The sequence below is a fragment of the Madurella fahalii genome, assembly GCF_045866475.1.
Source record: "Madurella fahalii IFM 68171 DNA, scaffold_6, whole genome shotgun sequence".
Lineage (NCBI taxonomy): Eukaryota > Fungi > Ascomycota > Sordariomycetes > Sordariales > Madurella > Madurella fahalii.
Genome location: NW_027263976.1, coordinates 1,788,109 through 1,810,134, shown reverse-complemented (window position 1 = coordinate 1,810,134; position 22,026 = coordinate 1,788,109). Strand labels below are relative to the sequence as shown.

The window sequence follows — 22,026 nt, the reverse complement described above, 5'->3', positions numbered from 1 at the left end:
GCTGTTGAAAGGCTCAAACAAGGGTCCACACCACGTTGGTGTCGAGTTCAGGGGGCAACGGTGACGCACAGACAGCATGGCGTTGTGACCCCTGTCTGGGACCGGAAACTTGTCGATCTACCAAGCGTTGGACAGTCCTTCCATTGCTGAAAAGAGGCGAAAAATGAGCCTGAAGTCATTGTAAAATGCTACAATCCCGAATTGAATGAGATCCGGCGCCAGGGTAGATAAATAACGCTCTTGTTGGAGGGTTTTGCTAGTCGAGGCGAGGGGATACCACGCGGACTGACAGTTCGCCTTGACGTGCTACCGCAATGGTTACAATGAAAGATGGCTTGGCAGGTGGGATGGGACAAGCACGGCGACGCCGACAAGGGACAAGGGTAGGCGACGGAGAGTTACGTCGACCCCGGAGAAAAGCTTAATTCCCTTTCTCACATGCTGCTTCCCCAGACCATCAACACCGTCTGTGCGGTTGATGCCGCTGGCGTCCCAAAGACGTTGTCGCTCTGGACGATACCGGCCGAATGTATCGAACAATTTAGCCACCTTCTATGATCCCAAGCCTGCGATGGCGATGGTACGGCTCCAGCAGAAACACTCTCTGATGCGCCAACGCATTGCGTCCAGAAGGCTTCCATTGCGACGGCGCTCCGCGTTCATCCGAAGTGTCTGCAACGATTCGCAATGATTGTCGAGTTGGGCCGTAAGCGAGTTCGAGTCCCTGTTCGGCATACCCACAGGGATATCCGGATGGTGGGCTCTCCGGGCTCCCGGCCGACGACCGCCGTCCATCGTGGTCGTGGCAGGGGTTGCACGGGGCGCCGGCACTTGGTCACATCAATCGCGGAGTGCGGGGTCCGGGTCGACTGGCTGCTCATCGTCGCCTTGTGATGTTGATATCCCGGACGCAGGAATGCCAGCCAGAAATTTCCTGGAAACACGACATGCTACACGGCAGTCACCGTGATTGCGTGTTTGTCGACTTCATCTACCCGGGACCAAGCGCGCCGTCGTTGCCGAGGGGAGGCGCTTCCAGGTTCGTATGTCGAGCGGTCTCCTCCGTTGTAACCCAGGGAGGTGCTTGATGCATGGTGCCGACAAGCAGTTCTCGTCAAAACAAGGCCGTCCCGGTGTTTGCCTTGAGCGAGGTTCTTCAGGTTCGACAGAATCAGGGGGCACATACCTTGAGCTAGCTGCACCATTCCGATCTTAGTATGGCAACCCGAGCCTTGGAAGCAGGCAAAGGTCCAGTGATATGCTAGTCCGTTATGGTACCGTATGTCGCCCGCGAATCAAGGCGTTATCCTTTGATGCAGGCGGGAGGCTGAGCCAGAACCCGTGTGGAAACTCCCCAGACTCAGAATCCTGTTTTCTCTGGCCGAAGCAGTTCTGGGCCAGGGCAAGCGCCGGAATGCGGGGTTCGAAGTGCGATCGCAATGGAACCGATCTGGGCGGGGTCCCCTGAAGCTCCACCAAGCCAAACATGTGGGCCGAGCGACAAATTAGGCAGTTTCGTTGCCCTGGAAACGGCGGGAGGCGCGGACCTGGGTTGGCACATCTCGAAAGACAATCCCTCGAAACAAACTGAAGTTGACGCCGTCCCGCGCTTTGTCACCCCGTTCGAGACCTTTCGTTCCCATCTTATCCATTTTTTTTTTCTTATTCTCCACGAGCCGATCAGCCTCCACAAACCTCGCGGCTCTGCTCGCCAGTTCTTGATGCGATTCGGTCTTTACGGCGACATTTTTGTGTTTTATGTCATGCACTGCCACCATTCCCGACTGGTGTGCTGACAGAGGCCTGTAAACAACAAATCGCTAGCTGCAGAGCCCAGCTGCACGTCATTGCGCTCGATGAGACGCCCCGCAGCAGCTAACTAACCTCTGCCTGCTCCTTTGACAAACACATCACATCACATCCCTATCCCTATCCCTTCGCAACACCTGCGCCGGCTTGTGCTCCCGCAACTTCGTGGACCGCGCCTACAAGATGGATACCAGCTATCTAGCCCAGCAGGTCAACACAATAATTGGCCAGCTGCACGGCTTGTTTGACGAAATCGGAGTGTCCAACCATGATCGCGACGCGCGCGAGGAGGAGGTACGGCCCAAATTCTTTACCACAGCGCAAGATCTGTTGCGCAGTTTTGCTGACGACGCCAATGGCAGCTCTTTGCGGCTCTGTCCGAAGCATTACACAACCAAGTCCGTCTCGTGACGGCTGAGAAAAACGAGATAGTTGAGGAAGCGCAGAGAATGATCACCACAATCAGGCAGATGGAAGCCTCGCTCGATGACAATAAGAACCGCCGCGACTACCCGGCAGCCGCGGACGACGACTTGAAAATTACTTATCCGCTCACGAGGTGTCTTCAGGTGCTCAAGGAAAAGCACATCCAGATCAACCGCCTCCACAGGGAACGGTTCGAGCAGGTCAAGAGTATGTCCCCGCGCGTCCTTTGTTCATGCAGCGTGACCAGAGACTAATCGGATATAGAACTGGTCCAAGCACTCGAGTCTTACTCGCTCCATCTCGAGCCAACCTTTGTTAAATTGGCTCTGCCTCCGACAGGGCCAAACCAATCTATTCCGCCCACCTTTGATCTATCACCTAGCTACGTTGATAAGCTGGATGCCGAGTTTACGCGCGTGTATGAAGAGTACACTCGCCGCGTGGCAACAGTGAAGTCGCTAGCCGAGAACATCATCCAGCTATGGGCAGAACTCGGGACCCCGCAAGCGCAGACGGACGGCGCAATTGTAAAGTACTATCGCGACGCACCCGAACAGCTCGGCCTTCACGAAGAAGATATCGCTCGGCTCCGCTCTAAGAGAGATAAGCTCTCGGACGAGAAGAAGAACCGCGAGCGGCGTTTGAAAGACTTGAAGAACGCGGTTGAGGCGCTCTGGGAGAAGCTGGCTGTTGAGGAGCAGGAGCGTAAGGCGTTTCTTAACAGCAACCGCGGCTGCGGTATCCGGCAGATCAACGAGTTCGAAGACGAGCTGGCGCGGCTGAACGAGCTCAAGCGGCAGAACCTGCATCTATTCGTCGAGGATGCCCGCTTCAAGCTCCAGGAGCTCTGGGACGCTCTGTATCTCTCGGAAGATGAGATGCTTGAGTTTACACCAGCCTTCTCGGATGTCTACAGCGATGCGCTGCTTGAGGCGCACGAGCGCGAAATCGCCCGGCTAGAAGTGCTGAAGGAACAACGCGCCCCAACTCTGGCACTTGTTGAGAAGCACCGAACCCTGGTGCATGAACGGGATGAGCTGGCGGCGTCCAGCCAGGATGCTTCACGGCTGATGATGCGAGGCCAGAAGGGCGAAAAACGGGATCCAGGCAAGCTCCTGCGTGAAGAGAAGATGAGAAAGCGGATCGCCAAAGAACTTCCCAAGGTCACAGCCGAGTTGCGCAAGGCCCTGGAGAAATGGGAGGATGAGTACGGCCGGCCTTTCCTGGTGCACGGAGAGCGATATCTCGATTTTATCGAGGTGGATGAACCGAAGCCAGCACCGGGCGGCCGGTCAAAAACGCCAGCTCCAACGCCTACAACCGCCAATACTTCAACAACTTCTCTGAACCGGGCCCGCAGCGTCGGAAGCCTGAAGTCTGGGCCCAGGGCCACAACCAAGACACCTACAGCCGCGAGTTTGGCGAAGTCAACACAGACGGCTCGACCGACAACAGCAAATAACAAAGGAAGTCCGACTCGAATTCCTGCACGCGCGCCACTCTCGAACCTCAAGCACGGCAACAATTCTCCCGAGCGCCCTCGTGCAGACTCGAGAGTAGAGTCACGGCCAAACTCGAGACTGGAAACTGGCAGCGTGCGCCAGGTCATGAGGGCCCCGCCACCAAAGATGAGGGATCTCATGCCGCCGCCCGAATTGGAGACGCCAGTAAACCACTATCGGTCCACCGGCCTCAGTTCCAGCATTGTCAGGCACGTCGAACCCGAGGATGTCTATGATGACCACAGGTACTCCTCACAGGAGAACAGCAGACCGCTCTCCCGAGAATATCCTCCGGCACGATCGTACCCTCAGGCGCCGCCCGCCGTGCGGCAAATCTCCAACACGTCGACGGTGGTCTCCGGATCTGAGAATTGGGAGACATACGACGACAACTCGGAGCCCGAGGTGGATGCTTCCGACACGTACTACGCCAAGGTGCGCGCCGCGCGGACAGGCCAGCGCATCACGCCCGAAGCGAGCTACGGACGGCCGCTTGCCGCCCAGATGAAGCGGCAGCGGGGATTCCCGCCGGCTCATGCGGGCCATGTCATGGTGGACCACGAAGGCAACCGGATCGTATCCGGGAACGAGTGGACTGACGAGGACCCGTACTGACGATGGCGCGGCTTGTGCTTGGCTGGCTTAGTCCGGCATATCCCTTTACTTTTCCGGGCGCATGGTGTTCATGACGAAGTATGAATCACGGCGCTACGACATGTCTTGCTTGCATGAGAAGCCATATGTGTTGATGTAGGCCTGGTGTTGGTTGTTGGGGGCTTGGGTGTCCTGGCGAGGCGTTGGTTCAGATTCGCAAGTCTTGTTTTATATCAGCTCATTTTCCCTTTCTTTTTTTTTTTTTTCTTTTTCTCCGTTGGGCGTTTTATGATGGCCCTTCTTTCGACGGCTACGAGGCACTGACCTTTTTTTTGTTGTTGTTCTCCTTCTCCTTTTTTCCCTTCTAATCGCGGATTTCTTTTCCTGGCCGGCGCGGGCCGAATATGCAGCCCCGGTCTTGAGTGGCTTGCTTGTTTCTTTGAGTAGTATCTTTGTATGTATCTCTGGTCGGGGTAACGCAAGTAAGCGGGGAATGCCCGTCTCGTGGCGGGGAAAAAAAGGGGTCCGCCCGGTTTGTGGAGTTGAGTTTCCTCTCGGGGTTGAGGACATTTACAAACGGCTGGCGTTTACGGATTGGGGTTTTATCTTGGCCGCTGTTGATCAGGCTGGAGAGCTCCGTTTCTGTTGTTCGTCTGCGGAGAGCCTGGTGCTCGGTCGTCTATACCATGCGGTTGAAGTTCTTCTGTCTTTAGCTTCGGGAATGTGTAGCAAGAATCGAGGCGCTGTCTGCAAAACAGATTCCTTCAGAAAAGAGAACTGTATCGATGTTCTCTTCTAAGTACAGAATGCATTTGCAAAGCCGGCCGGGTTAGAGTCCAAGTCTTTATCAACAGAGGCAGATAGGTCAGGATCCTGTATGGATCACGGTATGGTGAGATGCCTCCTACTGGCTAAAGGGGCGGTCTCGTTCCAACTTCGGATGCTACTATTACAGATCTCGAAGCTCGGATCTACTCTAGGTATACATTCACATTCCTCCTCATCTTACAACAAAACTGCACCCATGTCCACCTTTCTAGGTATACACCATTTATCTCCTCCCCAATTTCCACTGATAGATCAGATCTTGTATCTGAGCCCAGGGCATCTGCTGCGTCTTCATCCCCTGGGCCGTGGCTTCCTGCAGCACCACGGTCGGCGCGCCGCTCCCCCTGCCTTTGTTCTCCACCATCCCGCCGACAACCATTCGGGCCACCCGCCTGAGGTCCTGCACGGTGAGGTTGTTGATCCGCCTCGTCATCTCGCGCACGGGGATCTTGCGGCCGTGGACCTGGACCTGGCGGCCCAGGTCCTCAAGCTCGACCATGCGGCTCTCGAGGTTCATCAGCAGGCTGCTGCGGAGCTGGTTCTTGGCGCGAGCGACCTCGATGGGGTTCAGCGCGGCGTGCCCACCCTCGTGCGTGAGGGCCTGTAGCTCGCGGCACATGACCTGCAGCATGTGGGCGGTTCGGCCGGGGAAGCACGAAGCGGCGATGCCGAAGAGGCCTGAGTCGGTGTACGAGTGGTTGAAGGCGACGCATGACTCGACCCAGCCGTGCTGGTTCAGCACGTTCGTGTAGAGCCGAGAGTACATGCCCTTGCCTGGCCCGCCGGCCGAGAAGGAGCCGCCGCCGCCGAGGAGCGTTTGGAGAGTCGCAAGAGCATAGATGTCGTCTGAAGAGATGGGTAGGCCCTCGAAGGCAAGTTGGATGTGGGTGAAGGTCGGGAGGTTGGGGTTGAGCGGGGGCGGCTGTGGTGGGAGAGAGAGGAAGCCGCCTGTGTAGTGGGCTGGTCGGTTGAGGTCTTCAGCTGAGATGGGCTCGATGGTAGAAGGGGTAGGGGAGGGGGAGTTATGAGATTCGGAGGCGGAGAAGCGTTTGAGGAACGGGATCTTAGAGAGGAGCTTAGAGGGTGGATCGGAAGGCGAGGGGGACGAAGTGGACGAGGAGGACGCGAGACTCGACGCATCGCTGGGTTCTGACTCGAGCGAATCAAGAGAAGACTCCGATCCTGTCCTCGACAGCGCGGGTTCTGGCGACTTCATATCCCCAAAATGCTTCTCAGCAAGCCTGACTGCCTCGTCGTGCGGCACACCGGCAAATGCTACCACCATCCTCTCGGGCCTGTAGAACGCGTCTCTGTACGCCTGGATGACTTGCTTGTTGATGGATCCTAACCTGTCCTCCGGGCAGAGTAGCGGGTTTCCAAGGGTGTTATCCTTGAACGCAGCTGTGTGCACGAGCTCGGGTAGAATCAGCTCAGGCTTGGACCATATCTCCCTGACTTCGTACTCGGCCGTAACGAGCTGCTGCTCTATCTCCTGGTCGGTGAGCTTGGGGTCACGAATGGTCTCGGCCAACAGCTCGACGGTGGTGGGGATGGCAGCATTGAAGGTGGCCGCCTGGTACATCATGGACTCCCTCGACGAGGCGCACTGGATGTTGCCACCCAGCTTCTCGACCGTCTCGAGCATTTCGTCGGCCGATCGTGACCCGGTCGACTTGAAGGCCAACCGGTCCATGATATGGCTCGCGCCACGTAGCGAACCGTTCTCGTACCGCGACCCGGCATCGATGTAGACGCCAACGCCGGAGAAGGCGTCCGGCAGATCCTCCGAGGCCACGCGAATGCCATTGGGCAGGGTGGTAATCTTGTCGCGCTCCGTAGGCTCCTGAGATGCCAGTTAGCTAGTGCATCCCCAGACGAGCATCATCCGCGCGAGGGGCTTGCCTTTGGCGCCTGGCGGACGCGGATGCCCGTGCTAAGTGTCCTCGTCGCTAATGACGGTCGATTCGCTCCCAGGGGCCTCCATGGCAGACCTGTCGTCGGGCTTATTAACCGGGCTGGCCGGCAAGATCTAAACATGGCTGCGGTGCGAGTTGTCCAGGATACCGCAAGCCGGGTGGTTGCTGAATGCTGCCGCTGAAATTCTCGAGTAGCACTGATTAAACGGAACTGAGCAGACAAATCCGCGATCCGCTCGCAATCCGAGCTTATCGATAAGAAAGCAGGCATGCCTTGGCGCAGCGAGAGCGAACATCTTACGTAAGGCACGCACAGTGTGCCTAACTTGTCCAACTTGTCCGGGACAGCAAGGCAGACGGAAGCGGACGTGACCGCCTGGCGGGGCCCCAAATCTTGGTAGGGGAGATCTTGTCCTGCTGTGACACTTACGTTGGGCATGTGTCAGGACCAAAGGCGGCCTGCCGACTCGAGCAGCTGACGACACCAAACTGCTCTTCGAAGGACAGCGTCACAAGCATGTCACAGATGGTACACGCAAGTTATGGCGTAGAGGAGCAGCCCTACGGCCTGTGCTGATATCCGGTGGGTATTTTGTCCACGCGCCGGGATCCAACCATCTCGGGATCATTGCCTGCGCTGGCTGAGCCGCTCGTTTTGGGGGCGGCCGCACCGAACACCACGACCAAAAGGCACCAGAAGAAACAACCTGAGCCCGACAATCGGTACAGTACCGTGCTAATTCCCGCTCTCAAGTCCGGCCCACTTTGCGACATCTGATCCGGGAGCATCGTCCCAAATTGTTCGGCGAGATTCAAGGACTGCAAAGCTATTTGCCGCTTAACTACGGCTGAGGCGATCCAGATTCAAAAGACCTCTTGGCATCGCCTTGCCCTGTCTGACCTCCCCCCTACCCAAAAGAAACAAGGAGGTGAATTTTTAGGGGGGGTGGCATTTCGTTTCTCACCACCAGCGCGGGCGAATCAGAGACGGTTTGATCCTCCGACAGCGCCTCTGACATTTCCATCGACAACTCCGGGGTCCTAGGACTCGTGCTCTGGTGCCCAGCGCCATCGTCAATGTTTACGCAACCTGCGGCCTCGCCCACACCTCTGGGGCCTGGAAACCTCTCGGTCGCGTCCGTTTCCGCGTCGCCCGTGCCGCCGCCTTCGAGGAGCAGCCGCCTGCGAGGCCTGAGTTATCTTCGCAACTATACCCAAACCCACCTGCTATCCCGCGAGCACAGCTCTTCCTCCAACTCGACACCACAGCTCTCGTCGTCGTCGCCATCGCAGTCCGCAATCGCAGGCCCGGTTACAGACTCCTCGGCCCGCACCAACCGTCTGTCACAACTTGTACCCGCGTTTGCCCACCCACTCGGACTACCGCCCCCGCCCTCGCCTTCGGTAGTGAGGAGCCATACGGCGCCCACGGCGGGAATAACTCCCGGGGGACGACCGAACGAATCGCTAGCGGTTCCCCCCTTCGTCGCTACTAGCCTAGAGACTGCAGGGCCGTACCCGCTGTCCGACGACATGACAAGAGCACGTTCTGCAACAACCGGCGATGCCCTTGGCAGGCAAGAGGGAGGCAGCAACATGGACATATTACCCTCGATCCGTTTTAGCACCTTCTTTGACCCCCGCGCCACTCGGCCATCGCTCAAGTTCAACCCCATCTCGCGCACCCTCCCGACCGGGACGGAGGTGATTCGCGTGGGCAGGTATTCGGAAAGAGACAACCAGCCGAACGTTCCGTCCAATGTCCCCTCGGCAGCGCCTGTGGGCTTCAAGAGCAAGGTTGTCAGTCGACGGCACTGTGAGTTCTGGTACGAGAACGGCAAGTGGTATATCAAAGACGTCAAGAGCAGCTCCGGCACCTTTCTCAACCACATCCGCCTAAGCCCTCCAGGCACCGAGTCGAAGCCGTACCCGGTGAATGATGGCGATATTGTGCAGCTGGGCATCGACTTCAAAGGGGGCGAGGAAATGATCTTTCGGTGTGTCAAGATGAGACTCGAGTTGAACCGTGGTTGGCAGAGCAAGCTAAACACCTTCAAGTATGCTGTCCCCGGTAGCCTTTCCCGGAGCTCCCTACGCACGCTAACATCCCGCCAGCATGACCACACACAAGAGGCTAAGAAACATGACCGCCGGCTCGGCCAACAACGCTGCGGGTCAGTCGTACTCGCAGGACTGCTCGATATGCCTCAACAGCATTGCGGTAAGCATCCATCCGGGTCGCCCACAACCATCCAGGTGTGCTAAACGCCCCGCAGCCCTGCCAGTGCTTGTTCGTTGCCCCTTGCTCGCACACATGGCACTACAAGTGCATCCGGTCCCTCCTCGCCTCCCCATCATACCCAATCTTCATCTGCCCCAACTGCCGCGCCGCCGCGGATCTCGAGGCAGAGGTCGAAGACCCGGAAGAGTGGGAGCAGCTCGACTCGGACGAGGGCGGCGCGCAGCAAGAAGGCGCGCTCCTACAAGCCCCGTCTTCCAACCATGCGGACGCTCCGCCCCGCAAATCGCGAGAATCCGTGCGCAACGCAAACCATATGGTGCTGTCATCACCGCAACAATCACCTCCGCAGCAACAAATCGAGGTCCCGGAGGTGACCATGCTCCTCGACTCCCCGCCACAGCTCCCGCTCCCCGCCTCGGCCCAGATCGACATCTCCGCCTCCAGCTCGGCGGGCGTCCTCCTTCCTGGCCCGGCTGTGGCCTTGCCGTCACCCTCACCGCTATCACATCACACGCCGTCAAACCCTGTGCCCATCCCCGCCGCCGCTGTCGCCCAGCAACGGATCTTGTCCTCTGGCGGCATCGGAGGAGGAGACGGACGTCGTGAAGGTACGAGGACTCCGTCACCCACAGGTGCGCCGGTCGTGATGAATGGCCACGAGGGGCCTATCACGCCTAGGAACGACGCCGGTCCGTGGGTGTTTGATGGGAGTGGGGTGCGGTTGAGGGCCGACGGGAGTGTGAATGCGAACGGAAACGGCACGCCGGTTGGGACGGCGAATAGTTTGGAAGCGGCCGTTACCCAGCAGCAACAGGGAGTTGGTCGGCCGAGGGAGGATGGTGTCTCGTAGGAGGAGACGGCATATGCCTCGTTGCTGGCAGCCGCTGCGCTGCGCGGCTCCGGGTTCGGGATCGCGGAGTTGCTGAGGAAGGGTTTGAGGATCTCGGGGGACGAAGAGGAGGGGATATAGTGCGGCAAGGTTGAGAAAGGAGGTTCTCCTTGGTATTTTTGGCAGTCATTGCGTTGCGTTGCGGCTGCGGCTGCTGATTTGTCTTGTCTTCTTTTGTCCTTGACGAGTCATAGTACCACAACACTGGCACAGAGGGGGCCCGGCATTACATAGCACACACACACACACACACACACACGCCCACACCACACACACAGAACACATATGCACATCTGATGGAGTTGGAGGTTGGTTGAAGGGTGGTTGGTGGGCACGGATCGGCACACCCTCAGAAGGCTATATAGGAGGGAAGGGTAGGCAGGCATTGTCGCTTTGTTTTTTTTCTGCACTAATTTGTTCTGACCTTTTTTGGATTGTCCTTGATTTTGCGTCTGTTGCAAAGAAGAGAAAGTTCGCGTGCCTGCCTTCGTCTATTGCGTTTCCCAGTCTTTGGGCCGGTCGCGTTCCGTCCGGTTTGTTTGTTTTCCTACCAGAACATCCTGCAACCGAACATGCCGTAGTATCATTGCATACATGCCAACGGCACAGCGACCATATACCATACATACAGCAGAGCACGGAAGTATACTTTATATACTGATAGGTAGTGTAGCACCCCGTTGGTAGACGTTGGGAAGGAAAGGGTGGGAAGCAAGTCATGAACGGATAGATATCTTATGGATGGATGCTGGGCCGGGCCGATGGAACGAGGCAGCTCCAATGTATGCATCGAGGAAGCAGGATTGATGTTGATAGCGGATGATGGGTTGATAGCTAGACTGCTGGATGGGGCGGGAGAATTTGGAGTTCTTGTACTGCGTAGTTGTGCTTTTACTCCTTAGTTGAATAGTATCCTGTCCGGTTCTGCACTTCCTGTGTGTCTATCTACAGTTTCCGGTGCTTGTCCCAGGTATAGTTAAGGAAGTTGGTGTTTGGTTCTACGGTGATCATCCGCAAAACCCTGTTGGATTTTGGCGATGTACCTCGAGGTTGGGAGATGAGCTATGCCATAGGGAGGTAGTCGATGGTAGAGTAGTGGATCATGAAAGTATTGACATTGAAACCGTCGAGAGAACGTCGCATGCTAGTTCATGCCTCTTGGTCACTATGGCATCATCATTTCTTAAACACCGCCAACCCAAGCCTCTCAATCTCCTTTCCCTCAGCCGTTCCCCTGCCTACAGCTTCTAGCAGCCTGCTCCAGGCCTCAGCATCCTTGATCTTCACAGCCTCCTCAGCGGCTTTGACACGCATCCCGCACTTCTCATACATGGTAATTGCCTGGCCGGGTTCCAGCCCTGTGCACTTGGAGATGAAGATCGCCGCCAGACGAGGGTTGCCCGCCTGCAGCACTTGGTTGTAGAAAGGCTGCGTCAGGGTGCGTTAGTTGGCATCGCGAGACACGAGAGAGCGGCAGAGGTCTCAGGGGGCCGTACCTCCCAACCGATGGGGATCTTCCGTTGTCGTGATATCTCTTCAATCTCATTCCAGTCTCGCTTCGCTACGAGAGCTTGTAGTCTGGGTCCATCCCAGTTAGTACACTCCTCTCTAGCGCTCTTGGGTAATACGCAAACTCACCGGATCCACCAGGCAACTTTTTCAGGAACCTTGAATTCGCTTTGTATCTTCTTGGCTCTACCATGATATCCGAGGCGGATTAGCTTAAACATGGTTTGGTTCACTGAGAGCCCCGTAAAGCTGTCTGTTAGGTCGCGGTCGAACGCCTCCTGCATCCGCAGCAGCGTAGTCGCTTCCTTCAACGCACTCAGCTCAAACGCGTGCTCTCTGGTGTTATCCGAGAGTAACTTAGCCGCAAGCGAGAGTTTGTCGCTCGCCGTCCTGCTCTCAGGCTGGCGTAAGGCCTCTCTGACAAATACAGCGGCTCCGTCCTGTCGGCGGTCATCTTGGTAGTACAAGTCCTTGAGGAGTGTAGTATCTTCATGTCCATCGCCATCGCCTTTGCGTGCTGACGCCTCCACTAGAGCGGTAGCTATCGGCCTGCTGTTGATGACGCGGAAGAAGGCAGCCAGGGGCAGTTTGCGCTTGAGCTGGTGCAGGACAAAGTACACCAAGTCAGTATCGCCGCTCTCGATGGCCTTGTCTAGCGCAAGCTCGTCTTCCTCCATGCTGAGCAGTAGCGGCACCTGCCGACCAGCGCGTGGCTCATGGTTCAGAAGCTCGGTGGCCAGGCGGCCCCTCCCTTCATCATAGGCGGCACGTGCAATTGCCTCGAAGGAAATGCCTGGTTTCCCTGAGAGCTTGTCGACAATCTTTCGACAGATAGTATCATCATCCTCAGAACCCAGCCTAACTTTGGCAGAGGCCCAGTGCACATAGATCTTATCAGTTGGCAAGCGAAGATAACCGGCAATTCGGAGGGCGAGGAGGTATTCGTGACGGTTGAGGAGACGGGCGATAAGCCCGGAAGGCGAGAGACGTTGGTACTGTTCGTAGGATAAAGGCAGGCCTATCTCAAAGAAGCGGACGGCGTTGAGAACGCGAAGCGTCTCGCACATATCCACGAATTCATCGCTGTTATAGATATCGAGGACGGACTTGCCGAAGGAAGCGGCCTTCAGGAGCTGTTTCTGCCAGTGTACGTTGAACTCCTGGCCCGCAGCATTCACGCACGCGTCCACGGCCTCAACGAGGTGGGGCCTGATTAGTTGGATATTGTCGTCGGCTTTTGGCGACTGCATTTCAAGCTGTTCCACCGCGTCCAGGAGGATAGATGCCGGGGAATTGGCACCGAGCCGGAACACCTCTTCTGTGACATCGGGGACCTTTTGCAGAAAGTCGCATGTGTCGTTGGCTATGATCCTGACTCCGTCATAGTCTGATGGTTGGTTAGAGGAGGACAGTGTCGGGTAGAGGATGTAGACTTACCGGGAACGAGATGTACCCTGCCACTGTCGTAGAAGAAGGTGGCTAACGAACCGCTCGGGCCGACGAGATGAACCTCGTCTTCCCAGGCAATGACCACGGCATCATTGCCACACCATTCAAAATACTTGGGTGCGATCTTAGATTTGGAGTCGTGCTCGCTCAACCGGCTCTGGAAATCGCTGGTGATGACGTGGGCCTTTCCCGTCGCTGTGTAGAGCGCGCAAAACCTCCCGTTTGGCGACACAGCAATATGAGTGAAGGGGCCGATATCGAGGAAGCGATCCTCGCACTCGGTGGCATCAGACATGTAGATTGTCTGACCGATACTCAGGAGCACCTCAACTGACCGCGAGAGCGTGTATGCAGGGGGGATAATGTTCCACGAATGGACCTGCCCCTCTGGGGGTGAGGCCAGGAGCTTGGGACGGGGCTCATCGTAGGATGAGACGGAGACAAGGGCATTGTTGCTCAGGAGCGCGACGAGACCGTGGGAATAAAACTTGCACGACTTTACACCAGCCTCGTCGGAGCCATTGCCCAGGGAGAACTGGGTGAATTCTCCCTGCAAGTCATAGTAGCATCTCACGGTGCCATCTGCCGTGACGACGAGGAGTTTCTCGTCCTCGGACCAGCCAAGTCCTTTGATGGAACCCTGGTCCCAGTTGATGCGGCGGATGAGCTTGCCTGCGCAGCTGTAAATGTCGATGCTCGGCTTGGAGGCTCTTGTCGGTTGGTATGCGACCAGCTTGTCCTCATCGCGGTACAGGGCTGCGTTTGTGTTAGAGTGGGCGCGTCGTGGTCAGGACGCGGCAGGCATCCGTCTACTCACCAATAGCGCCTCCGTAGGGAGCACCAGCGACGAGATAGTTATCAAGGTCCAAGTCCTGGTCAAAAACCTGGGTGTAGAGCTGGGTCTTGCGGTAAAAGCGCTCACCAAGCTGTTCCCAGCCTGCTGTTGGATGAGCGACGTCCATTGTTTGTCATCTCCCCATGCTTAGTTGTGCAGAAGGGGCTCTTCCATCGGGCGCGAGTGTAGTTGGAGGATATTTTGTTGAACAAAGACGCTGAAGCTTGGGGCTAGGCAGCCCAAAGCCAGAGGGAGCAGGCAGCTGAGTCGGGATTCACACTGTATACATACCAACAAGCTATGGCCAAGGTAACCCCGGGCTGACCCTTGTCACCAAACGGCGGGGTTATGCATCATTCACGTCCAAACGCCGTGCATCCATCTCCCTCTGCTTGTTTCTGGGCCTCTGATTTCAGCCTTCCGTCTTTCCGGCAATACCGGGCTGCTCGGCAGGAGGCAAGGCACCATGGCAGACTGGAGGCAAGAGTATCTCGCCGGCATCAGGGACGCCGAGAAACAAAACCCTGTTAATCGCGAGATTATCGCAGCATGTCAGTTGGCAGCCCCGCCATGGTCGAGTCCCTGACGACACAACAGTCAACGACGGAGAGTCTCGAAGCTGACCAAAGGTCCCACAACCTGCCAGACTCGCAACTCCTCGACCGCGTCTCCGCCCTCGAAGCCGAAAAAGCGGCACTTCAAGCCCGATCCGAAACCGCCGGGACTCCTTCGACCCTCCCGTCTAAGGGCTCGCCAGCGCCCAAGACCACGTCCCCCGCTCCGTCCGCCCCGCCCGCGGAAGACACCCCAGCAATAGCCCGCCTACGACTCGAGCTCGCCGAGGCTCTCCGCGCAAAAGGGCAATTTCAGCACCGCCTCCAAGCAGCCGAGGAAGAGCTCACCCGCCTCCGCACCAAGGCAGCCGCCGACTCCAAAGCCTTGCGCGGCCTCACCTCAGATAAGCGCACTCTCACAATCAAGCTACGCGATCGTGAGGAAGAGCTCCGGGTCAAGAATAAGCTGGTGGCGGATGTACAGGACGAGCTCGCCGTGCTCAACATGCAGCTCGATATGGTGGAGAAGCGGCGGGCCGAGCAGGAAGCCGAGAACAAGCAGCTTGTCGAGCGTTTCATGAGGCGGGTTGGGCAAGAGGCCGAGGCCATGAACTTGGCAAACGAACCGCTATTCAGCAAGAAGAGGTGAAGACCTCACCCGCGGGAAGGTGTTGGAAACGAGCGGCAAATGTCATCATGATCATGATCTCTTCGGTCAAAGCTCAGGCGCCAGACTACCGTTGTGTTGAAGATTCGACTTTGGCTATCTGAACAAGGTATGTTAGAATACATTGGCCCGCTCGCTCCTCCAATACTCTTGTCATCGTTATCTCCCAAATCATACAACAGAAATCACTATACAGGCCACCAATGTCTTTGCAGACCGTGCTCTGCAGTCCGATATTCCGACCTCATACTCTCCCGAAATATCCCACCCTGAACCACCAAAATATCCCCACTAATCTATGCAATAGGAAAGATCACTTCCTCGTCGAGATGCAAAACATCCCCGGCGCCCCGGTCCAGCTGACATAACCCCCGGGGTATGTTAAGTGTTCAACTTCCAAAATGGACGAAGCAACATCGTTCTCGGCAATTTTGTTGTCGTGAACAAACGTCTTGAGCGACACTATCTTACATCCAATCTTGAGGTCCAAGAAGATGTTGACGAGATGGTCGTTGAGCTGCGACGTAAATGCCTGGTTATTGACTAGCACCACGTCGGCTCTTTTGAGCGCCGCGAGCGTCTTCTCGCTCTTACGGAAATCGCCCCGCTCGAGATAGACCTTGCCAGGCGCGATACCCCAGAGACGGCAACGCGCCATAAACTCCTTCTTTTGCGCCTCGGCGAGGTTGCACGCATTCTCCATCATCTCGCAACCCCAGCTCTCGCAACCTCTTTCCAGCGCCGCCTGAAGCGTCACATTACCCACACCCGAGCCGAGGTCGACGAATACCATGTCCGAGGTCAACTTTGTCCGCTCGAAGATATCGGAGATGAAGGGGTGGAGCAGCTCGCCGTAGACGTTGTCGCTGCCGTTCTCGTACTTGGCAAGAAGCTCGACTTTGGGCGCCACAGTTCGGTCGTATACCTGGTCCAGAATGAATTCGACAAGCTCCCGGGGCACGCCCCGCATACCATCAAGGTTCTTAGCAAGGATGCCCTTCTTCTGAAGTGCTAAGAGCTCCTCGTTGTATTCCGCCAGTGCCGCCTTAAAGCCCTTCCCATCATTCGTGTTCTTGCTCTTCTCCAGGCGGCGGTAGATACCCGAGTTCTGATCTAGGAACGGCTGCGCTTCGTCGTCGGTCAGATATGTCGAGGCAACGTGTTTAACCACCTTCATAATATCCACGGCGCCGTCGATCTTGTCTTTGCCCCATACAAGCTCGTACCTGGAAACGGTTAGCTCACTCTCTCCCACTTCCCAGGACAGAAGAAAAAAAGGGAATAATAAAGAAGAAGGAAAAAAAAGAAAAGAAAAGAAAAGAAAAGAAAAGAATATCTCTCACTTCTCCAAGTAATTAGACCCAGGATACCGCAGCCTCACCCCAACCTCGTCCCTTCCCAGCCTCATGACAGGTTGACACCTATCCGCCAGCGACGCGACATCTACCGAGTGCACAATCGCTAGCTTCTCATCCGCACCGTCTCCACCATCTCCGCCTCCACCTCCAGTCCATAACCGCGCGTGCCGCAGCCGCCGCGCAGGATCCTCCACCGCCTCGGTGTGCGCCCGTTTCCGCCGCTTGTGCGGGTCCAACCGGTCCCGCCAGTCGTCGTCGTCATCCGACCCGGGCTCCGACTCGCTGAAGCTTGGACTGGCCGGAGACCGGCTGCTGCTGATGAGCCGGGCGGCGCGTTTCCGGCCGTGGTTGGTTTCCGGGGAGGTAGACGCCTGCAACCGCTTGGATCGCGAGGAGGGGAATGAGGTCGGGTTGGGCGAGGCGCGCGGAGTGCCGCGCGCGCTGCTGGCGGCTGTGGTGGTCGCTACCGAGGATGCGCGCCCATTGCTGGTGGTAGTGGTAGTGGTAGTGGCGGTGGTGATTGCCTTCTTTTTCAGCTGCGGGGTCGCGGTCACGGCCGGTGCGACGGCTTGCTTGACTTTGCGGACTTCGGCTTTGACCTTGAATTTGGATTTTTGGTTGAATATGCTCATCTTGAAGGACTTGGTTGGTGGTACTGAGTAGCGATGGGTTGGAGGTGCTGAGGTTAGGCGGGCGGGTGAGGCTAGGTCGGGTAGGCTGCCTGCGGGTCGGATGCGCAGCTGACCGGGGGCGACGCGTGATGGCGCGGTCTTCAGGGGTAATACGGGGTCATGTAGTACCGTTTCCTTGCTTGTGGTGATCACAAAGAGAGTGTAAGGGTGCACTCGGCCACTGGTGAGAGAATGACGGAGAAGCGGGTATAGCAGGGGTGGCGTGTACGAATATATGCAGTGAGAGCGAGGCTGTGGTGGTGAGACACGAGGCGTCGTGGAGGAAGATTGAGCGCAGGTCCATTGGGACTGGGGTAAGGCGGAACTTTCTTTTCCCCGCTGAGTGGATGCAGGGCGCCTTGACAGCTGCCGTCACGTTGCGCGGCCGCGACAGCGGTCCTTCAGGGTGGCGCGATCCAGAATCTTCCCGAAGTCATGTGACCTCCTACCAGATTCTGGGGCCGAAGGCGCGATTCCCTTTACAGTTAGAAACGGTCAAAGTCCAGCTCGACTCTGACTCTGATATTAAAGTATTGTATTTGCAAATACAGGTGATCTTTCCCATGGAGTTCTCTTATGGAGTAGCCAGGCAGTTGTCCTCCCGAATGTTTCATTTCCTCGAAACCAATAACTACACGGTTCAAGCACCCGACACGGCCCCATTCGCCGATTCCCATCAAGTCGGGTCCATTCTAAGTAAACTTTTTGCAATAAACTATTGCATAAGGTACCAACGGAACGTATCTTTGCGCGCCATGCCTGCAACACGAACTCCATCCCAATCGCCCACCCAACCGCATATACAAAAGGATGAACTCCAGGTTGCCGCCCGTCTGGTCACCTTTTGTGCCACGACAGCGAGGTGAGCAGTGGCGAGTGGCTGGCTTAATTAGTGGGTCCTTGAGTTCAATCTACCTATACACCCATTATACGGTGGTCCCACCCTTTGACGTCATGATTCGCGACCTTCCTTATCGTCTTCCTGCTGCTTCCAATGCGGCAATCAATCCATCTCATTTGTACTTGAAACATTATGTGTCGAGAAATCCTCGGTCATTTGGATAGTATTTGGTCTACTCTATACAGATGCGTGTTTCTGCGAGGAGGGAATGAAGCTGGCCAGATCCACGGCAGTTGCTTCTGGCAAGGACAAGGGTCAGGAGACACGAGCCACAGCTGGATACCTGCATGGCTGGTAGCTTTCCGACGAGATGAACCGTCCCCAAGGTGCTCCATATCCTTTGATCCAATTGTATCTGCATTTGGTGGAGAGCATGGGCCTTTGGTGCCGAGAACTGGTTCAGATCGCGAGTTGACGCAAGCCACCGAATCACGCCGGCAGCACAAAAGCAAGCTTTGTCTGGGACGAGAACGGCTAACCCACAACTGGAGATGTGACGCATGCATTGCTTTTCTTGGCTCCTCGTTCTGGATCATCACAGCTCTGATAACAGCCTGCTGCAAAGGAGCTGCGTTGTGCGGAACACAAGAACGGAAACTGTGGTGACCTCGTCCAATGTCGGGGCTTTCCTCTCTTAACATTTCAGGAAATCGTTCGGCCCTCGCTCCATTCTATGACGCACTCCATCATTTCACAGCTTGTGCTCTCACGTCACTTGTCCCTCTTGCCTCTTCGCACACCCAACCAGGCAGTCCAGCCTCTGCCTGCTATAAACGGGTTCCCCTCTTGGACCCCATGGCTGGCACCCCAAACCACTTACATCCTCGTAACCTACCGGCCTTTGTCCACTTTTTACAAGAACTGGCAGTCGCAATCTCTGATACCCAACATTGTTTTTCCCTTTTAATACTCTGCCCCATCGAGTGATACCCCTTACCCTTTCCACATACCAAATCCGCATCACCTCTCAAGATGAATTCGTCGGGGAGCCCCAACGTCAACAAGCCTTCCGATACCAAGCAGAAGGAAGCGGACGTGAATCGCAAGCTCCAGATCTACGGCATAATTAATGCATTCAAGAATGGCAAAGTCCCTTCGGTGTGTGCCAATGCCCGCATTGCATTATCGGAGCTGACGTGCTGACGAGAGATGTATAGAATGACCAGATAGATGTCGCCCTGAACAGCTTCCTCGAATCTAAGGCACTCTCGAGCCCATCTGAGAAGCTCTCGAGCGAAGGAAAAGCGCTCGTGGCTGACGTCAGGGAAGTCGTGAAGCATGCCAAGTACCTACTGCTCTCCAAGAACGAAGGCAACCTGCTCCAGGATTTTATTTGGCAGACTGAGCAGTGGGACGCGAAGTCTGTCGCTCCCCCAGATGCCCCTGTCAACAAGGAGACGGCGCGCCAACACGGCAATCAGGCCCTTGAGGGTTTGCGCACTCTCGGAACTTTGATCATTACCAACGGCCAGTTCCGGAAACTCCGTACGTTCCATTCCGTTGCGATTTGTAGGCTGCAAACAGTATTGACCATGAATAGTCAAGGATGCCACGACTTTGCTCCGCGATATGGCCGGCGATGCCGCAGCCAATGCCGCCTCTCGTGTTAGGCCATCTCAGGAGGACCTCGACCAGATCGATGCTCCTGCTACAGACAACACTTGGCATGATAAACCCAACATGTCCAAAGACAGCATGAAGGGCAAGTTCAACGAACTATACAAGGGCAATCCAAAGGAAGATTTGAAGGCAGCAGGCGCTGAAGGCACGTCCGGAGCCCACCCTGCCGGCTCCTCGGACCCCCGAGATCTGGCAACCACCGCAGCACAGGACCGTCAGACGGGCGCTTCTTCAGGAGTTGATGCTGTCGGGGGCGCAGTGACAGCTGCGGACTCGCTGAAGCGGAAGGTTGACGACAACGTTGACCAAGAGACCAAGGACAAGGCCAAGGCCAAAAATGACGAGTATCGGGAGCGTGTGAGGAAGTATTTCTCTCGCAAGGTGCCACAGGAGCGTCGGGACCAGACGGTTTGGCGCCTCAAGGTATGTTCGCCCCCCCCCCCCCCCCCCCCCCCGGGGGGATTCGCAGCAGACGGTATCTAATATTTCTCCAAGAAAATGATTCTCGAATGCCAGCAGCATCCCGACTACCAGCGTGCGATCCAGACCCTTCTGGATCTTGCCGAGGAGTATGGCGATCACGCAAACAGGACGGCAAGAGGAGGTACAGGCACTGTCAAGGATGCTCGGTCTGGTCTGATCCAGGCCGAAACCGATCTCAAGGTTGGTTAGACTTGCTGGATCAGAATGAAACTGCCGCTAACTGTCTGTGCTAGACTCTGATCGAGAGATTTGCGAATGGTACCTCAACCGACGACTTGTGGGACTCGGTCAAGACCATCTACGACGATGCCGACCGCGATCCTCAGCTCCGGAACTGGTTCAAGTCCCTCAACAACTACATCCGCCGATGCCTTCAGGAGCAGGGCTACATCCTGGACGACGATTCAAATGCCCAATGGCACCGCCTGTATGACGAGGGCAATTACCTTCTGCGCAACAAGTACCGCGGCCATACCGACCATATCGTGGATGAGATCAAGTTCTTGGCCGATCAATTCGATCAAGACCCGCAGAACAAAGCTTTTGCTGCCTCGCTGACCAAGCTCTTCACTGACCTTGGCAATGACGAGAACGGGAAGCCGACTTTCAAGCCGCATCTGGTCAAAGATCTAACGGACGTCATCCTCCCAGCCGTGTTCGAGAAGGTCGCCTACGTCCCAGTGCCGCGCATCGAGTTCACAGATTCCCAGTTCGACGTGGTCATTGAAAACCTTGTACTTGAGAGCGACAACTTCATGCCAAACGTGCTCGAGATTGCTAGCGAGAACTACAAGCGCTTTGGGCGGAAGAAGGTTGCCAACAAGAGCCACTACTCGGTTGACGTCAAAGTGGCAGGTATCCAGATGGACTTGCGCGACGTCAGCTACTACATCAAGCGCAAACAGGGCTTCCCCTCGATCACCGACAAGGGAGTAGCAAACCTTTTGTTGGCTGGCGACGGCTTCACTTTCCGGATGAAGTTGACTTCGCCAGACCAGAAGGACCAGCAGTCCTTCTTCAAGGTCGACAAGGTTGATGTTTCGGTCAAGAACCTGAATATCAAGCTTGTCAAATCTAACCACAAGCTGCTGTTTGGTGTCTTCAAACCTCTCATGCTCAAGGCGCTACGCCCCGGGTTGCAAAAGGCCCTGGAGAAGGCAATCAAGGATCAGGCTAGACGGGTGGATGCCCTCATGTTCCAGATCAAACAGGAGGCTGACAGGGCGCGTGAGCAAGCTCGCGAAGATCCGGAGCAAGTGCCAAACCTGTACAACCGCTACATGACTGCGGTCCAGAAGCGGGTTCTCCAAGGCAAGCAGAAGGCTGAGGAGGTTGCGGCAGACAAGAAGGTCAACTATGCCATGACCAAGGAGGACAGCATATTCCCCAACATCCACCTTCCGGGCGGCATCAGCTCCAAGGCCACTGAGTACAAGGAGTTGGCGCGCAAGGGTGACAAGTGGGAGAGTCCCGTCTTCTCCATCGGAAGCGCCGGGAAGAGTAGTGACATCCCCGCCACTCCCCGGATCACACGCAAGCCGCACGCAGCTAGCAACGGCCGCGCGGCCGACAGAAATGCCCATGCAGCCGACGGAAACGCCGCCTATGGAAGCTTCGGCGCGCCTGGCGCTAATGGCATCCAGGCAAACGGAAACAGGCTCAACGGAAGTAACAAAGCCAACCCCCCTGTTATCGCTCAGACAGGGGCGTTCGCGGCTTAGGGAGAGTGCGAAGTGTGATTGCACTTGGCAGAACGGGAGATCAACAAATCCT

The 22,026-nt window shown here is 56.4% G+C and overlaps 7 protein-coding genes across 7 annotated transcripts; 4 read left to right on the top strand and 3 right to left on the bottom strand.

The window, feature by feature from the left end:
* Positions 1–1,992: 1,992 nt before the first annotated feature.
* On the top strand, positions 1,993–4,352 carry ASE1 (Microtubule bundling protein; the record flags this gene model as incomplete). Its single annotated transcript, XM_071065983.1, has 3 exons — positions 1,993–2,103; positions 2,172–2,442; positions 2,500–4,352. The coding sequence occupies 3 exons, from the start codon at positions 1,993–1,995 to the stop codon at positions 4,350–4,352; spliced, it is 2,235 nt and encodes a 744-aa protein (XP_070922084.1).
* A 1,030-nt stretch (positions 4,353–5,382) lies between these two features.
* Positions 5,383–7,196, bottom strand: MAS2 (Mitochondrial-processing peptidase subunit alpha; the record flags this gene model as incomplete). Its single annotated transcript, XM_071065982.1, has 2 exons — positions 5,383–7,002; positions 7,062–7,196. The coding sequence occupies 2 exons, from the start codon at positions 7,194–7,196 to the stop codon at positions 5,383–5,385; spliced, it is 1,755 nt and encodes a 584-aa protein (XP_070922083.1).
* Positions 7,197–8,152: 956 nt separating this feature from the next.
* MFIFM68171_10562 (uncharacterized protein) lies at positions 8,153–10,167 on the top strand (the record flags this gene model as incomplete). Its single annotated transcript, XM_071065981.1, has 3 exons — positions 8,153–9,132; positions 9,191–9,296; positions 9,352–10,167. 3 exons carry the CDS (start codon positions 8,153–8,155, stop codon positions 10,165–10,167), a joined length of 1,902 nt encoding a protein of 633 aa, XP_070922082.1.
* Positions 10,168–11,382: 1,215 nt separating this feature from the next.
* vps16 (Vacuolar protein sorting-associated protein 16) lies at positions 11,383–14,126 on the bottom strand (the record flags this gene model as incomplete). Its single annotated transcript, XM_071065980.1, has 5 exons — positions 11,383–11,634; positions 11,703–11,784; positions 11,845–13,102; positions 13,153–13,920; positions 13,982–14,126. 5 exons carry the CDS (start codon positions 14,124–14,126, stop codon positions 11,383–11,385), a joined length of 2,505 nt encoding a protein of 834 aa, XP_070922081.1.
* Positions 14,127–14,465: 339 nt separating this feature from the next.
* ATG16 (autophagy protein 16, interacts with Atg12p-Atg5p) lies at positions 14,466–15,202 on the top strand (the record flags this gene model as incomplete). Its single annotated transcript, XM_071065979.1, has 2 exons — positions 14,466–14,550; positions 14,646–15,202. The coding sequence occupies 2 exons, from the start codon at positions 14,466–14,468 to the stop codon at positions 15,200–15,202; spliced, it is 642 nt and encodes a 213-aa protein (XP_070922080.1).
* Positions 15,203–15,533: 331 nt separating this feature from the next.
* Positions 15,534–17,210, bottom strand: DOT1 (Nucleosomal histone H3-Lys79 methylase; the record flags this gene model as incomplete). Its single annotated transcript, XM_071065978.1, has 2 exons — positions 15,534–16,446; positions 16,564–17,210. The coding sequence occupies 2 exons, from the start codon at positions 17,208–17,210 to the stop codon at positions 15,534–15,536; spliced, it is 1,560 nt and encodes a 519-aa protein (XP_070922079.1).
* Positions 17,211–19,122: 1,912 nt separating this feature from the next.
* On the top strand, positions 19,123–21,974 carry MFIFM68171_10558 (uncharacterized protein; the record flags this gene model as incomplete). The annotated part of the gene is made up of 5 exons (XM_071065977.1): positions 19,123–19,248; positions 19,308–19,635; positions 19,691–20,193; positions 20,266–20,433; positions 20,487–21,974. 5 exons carry the CDS (start codon positions 19,123–19,125, stop codon positions 21,972–21,974), a joined length of 2,613 nt encoding a protein of 870 aa, XP_070922078.1.
* Positions 21,975–22,026: the final 52 nt, after the last annotated feature.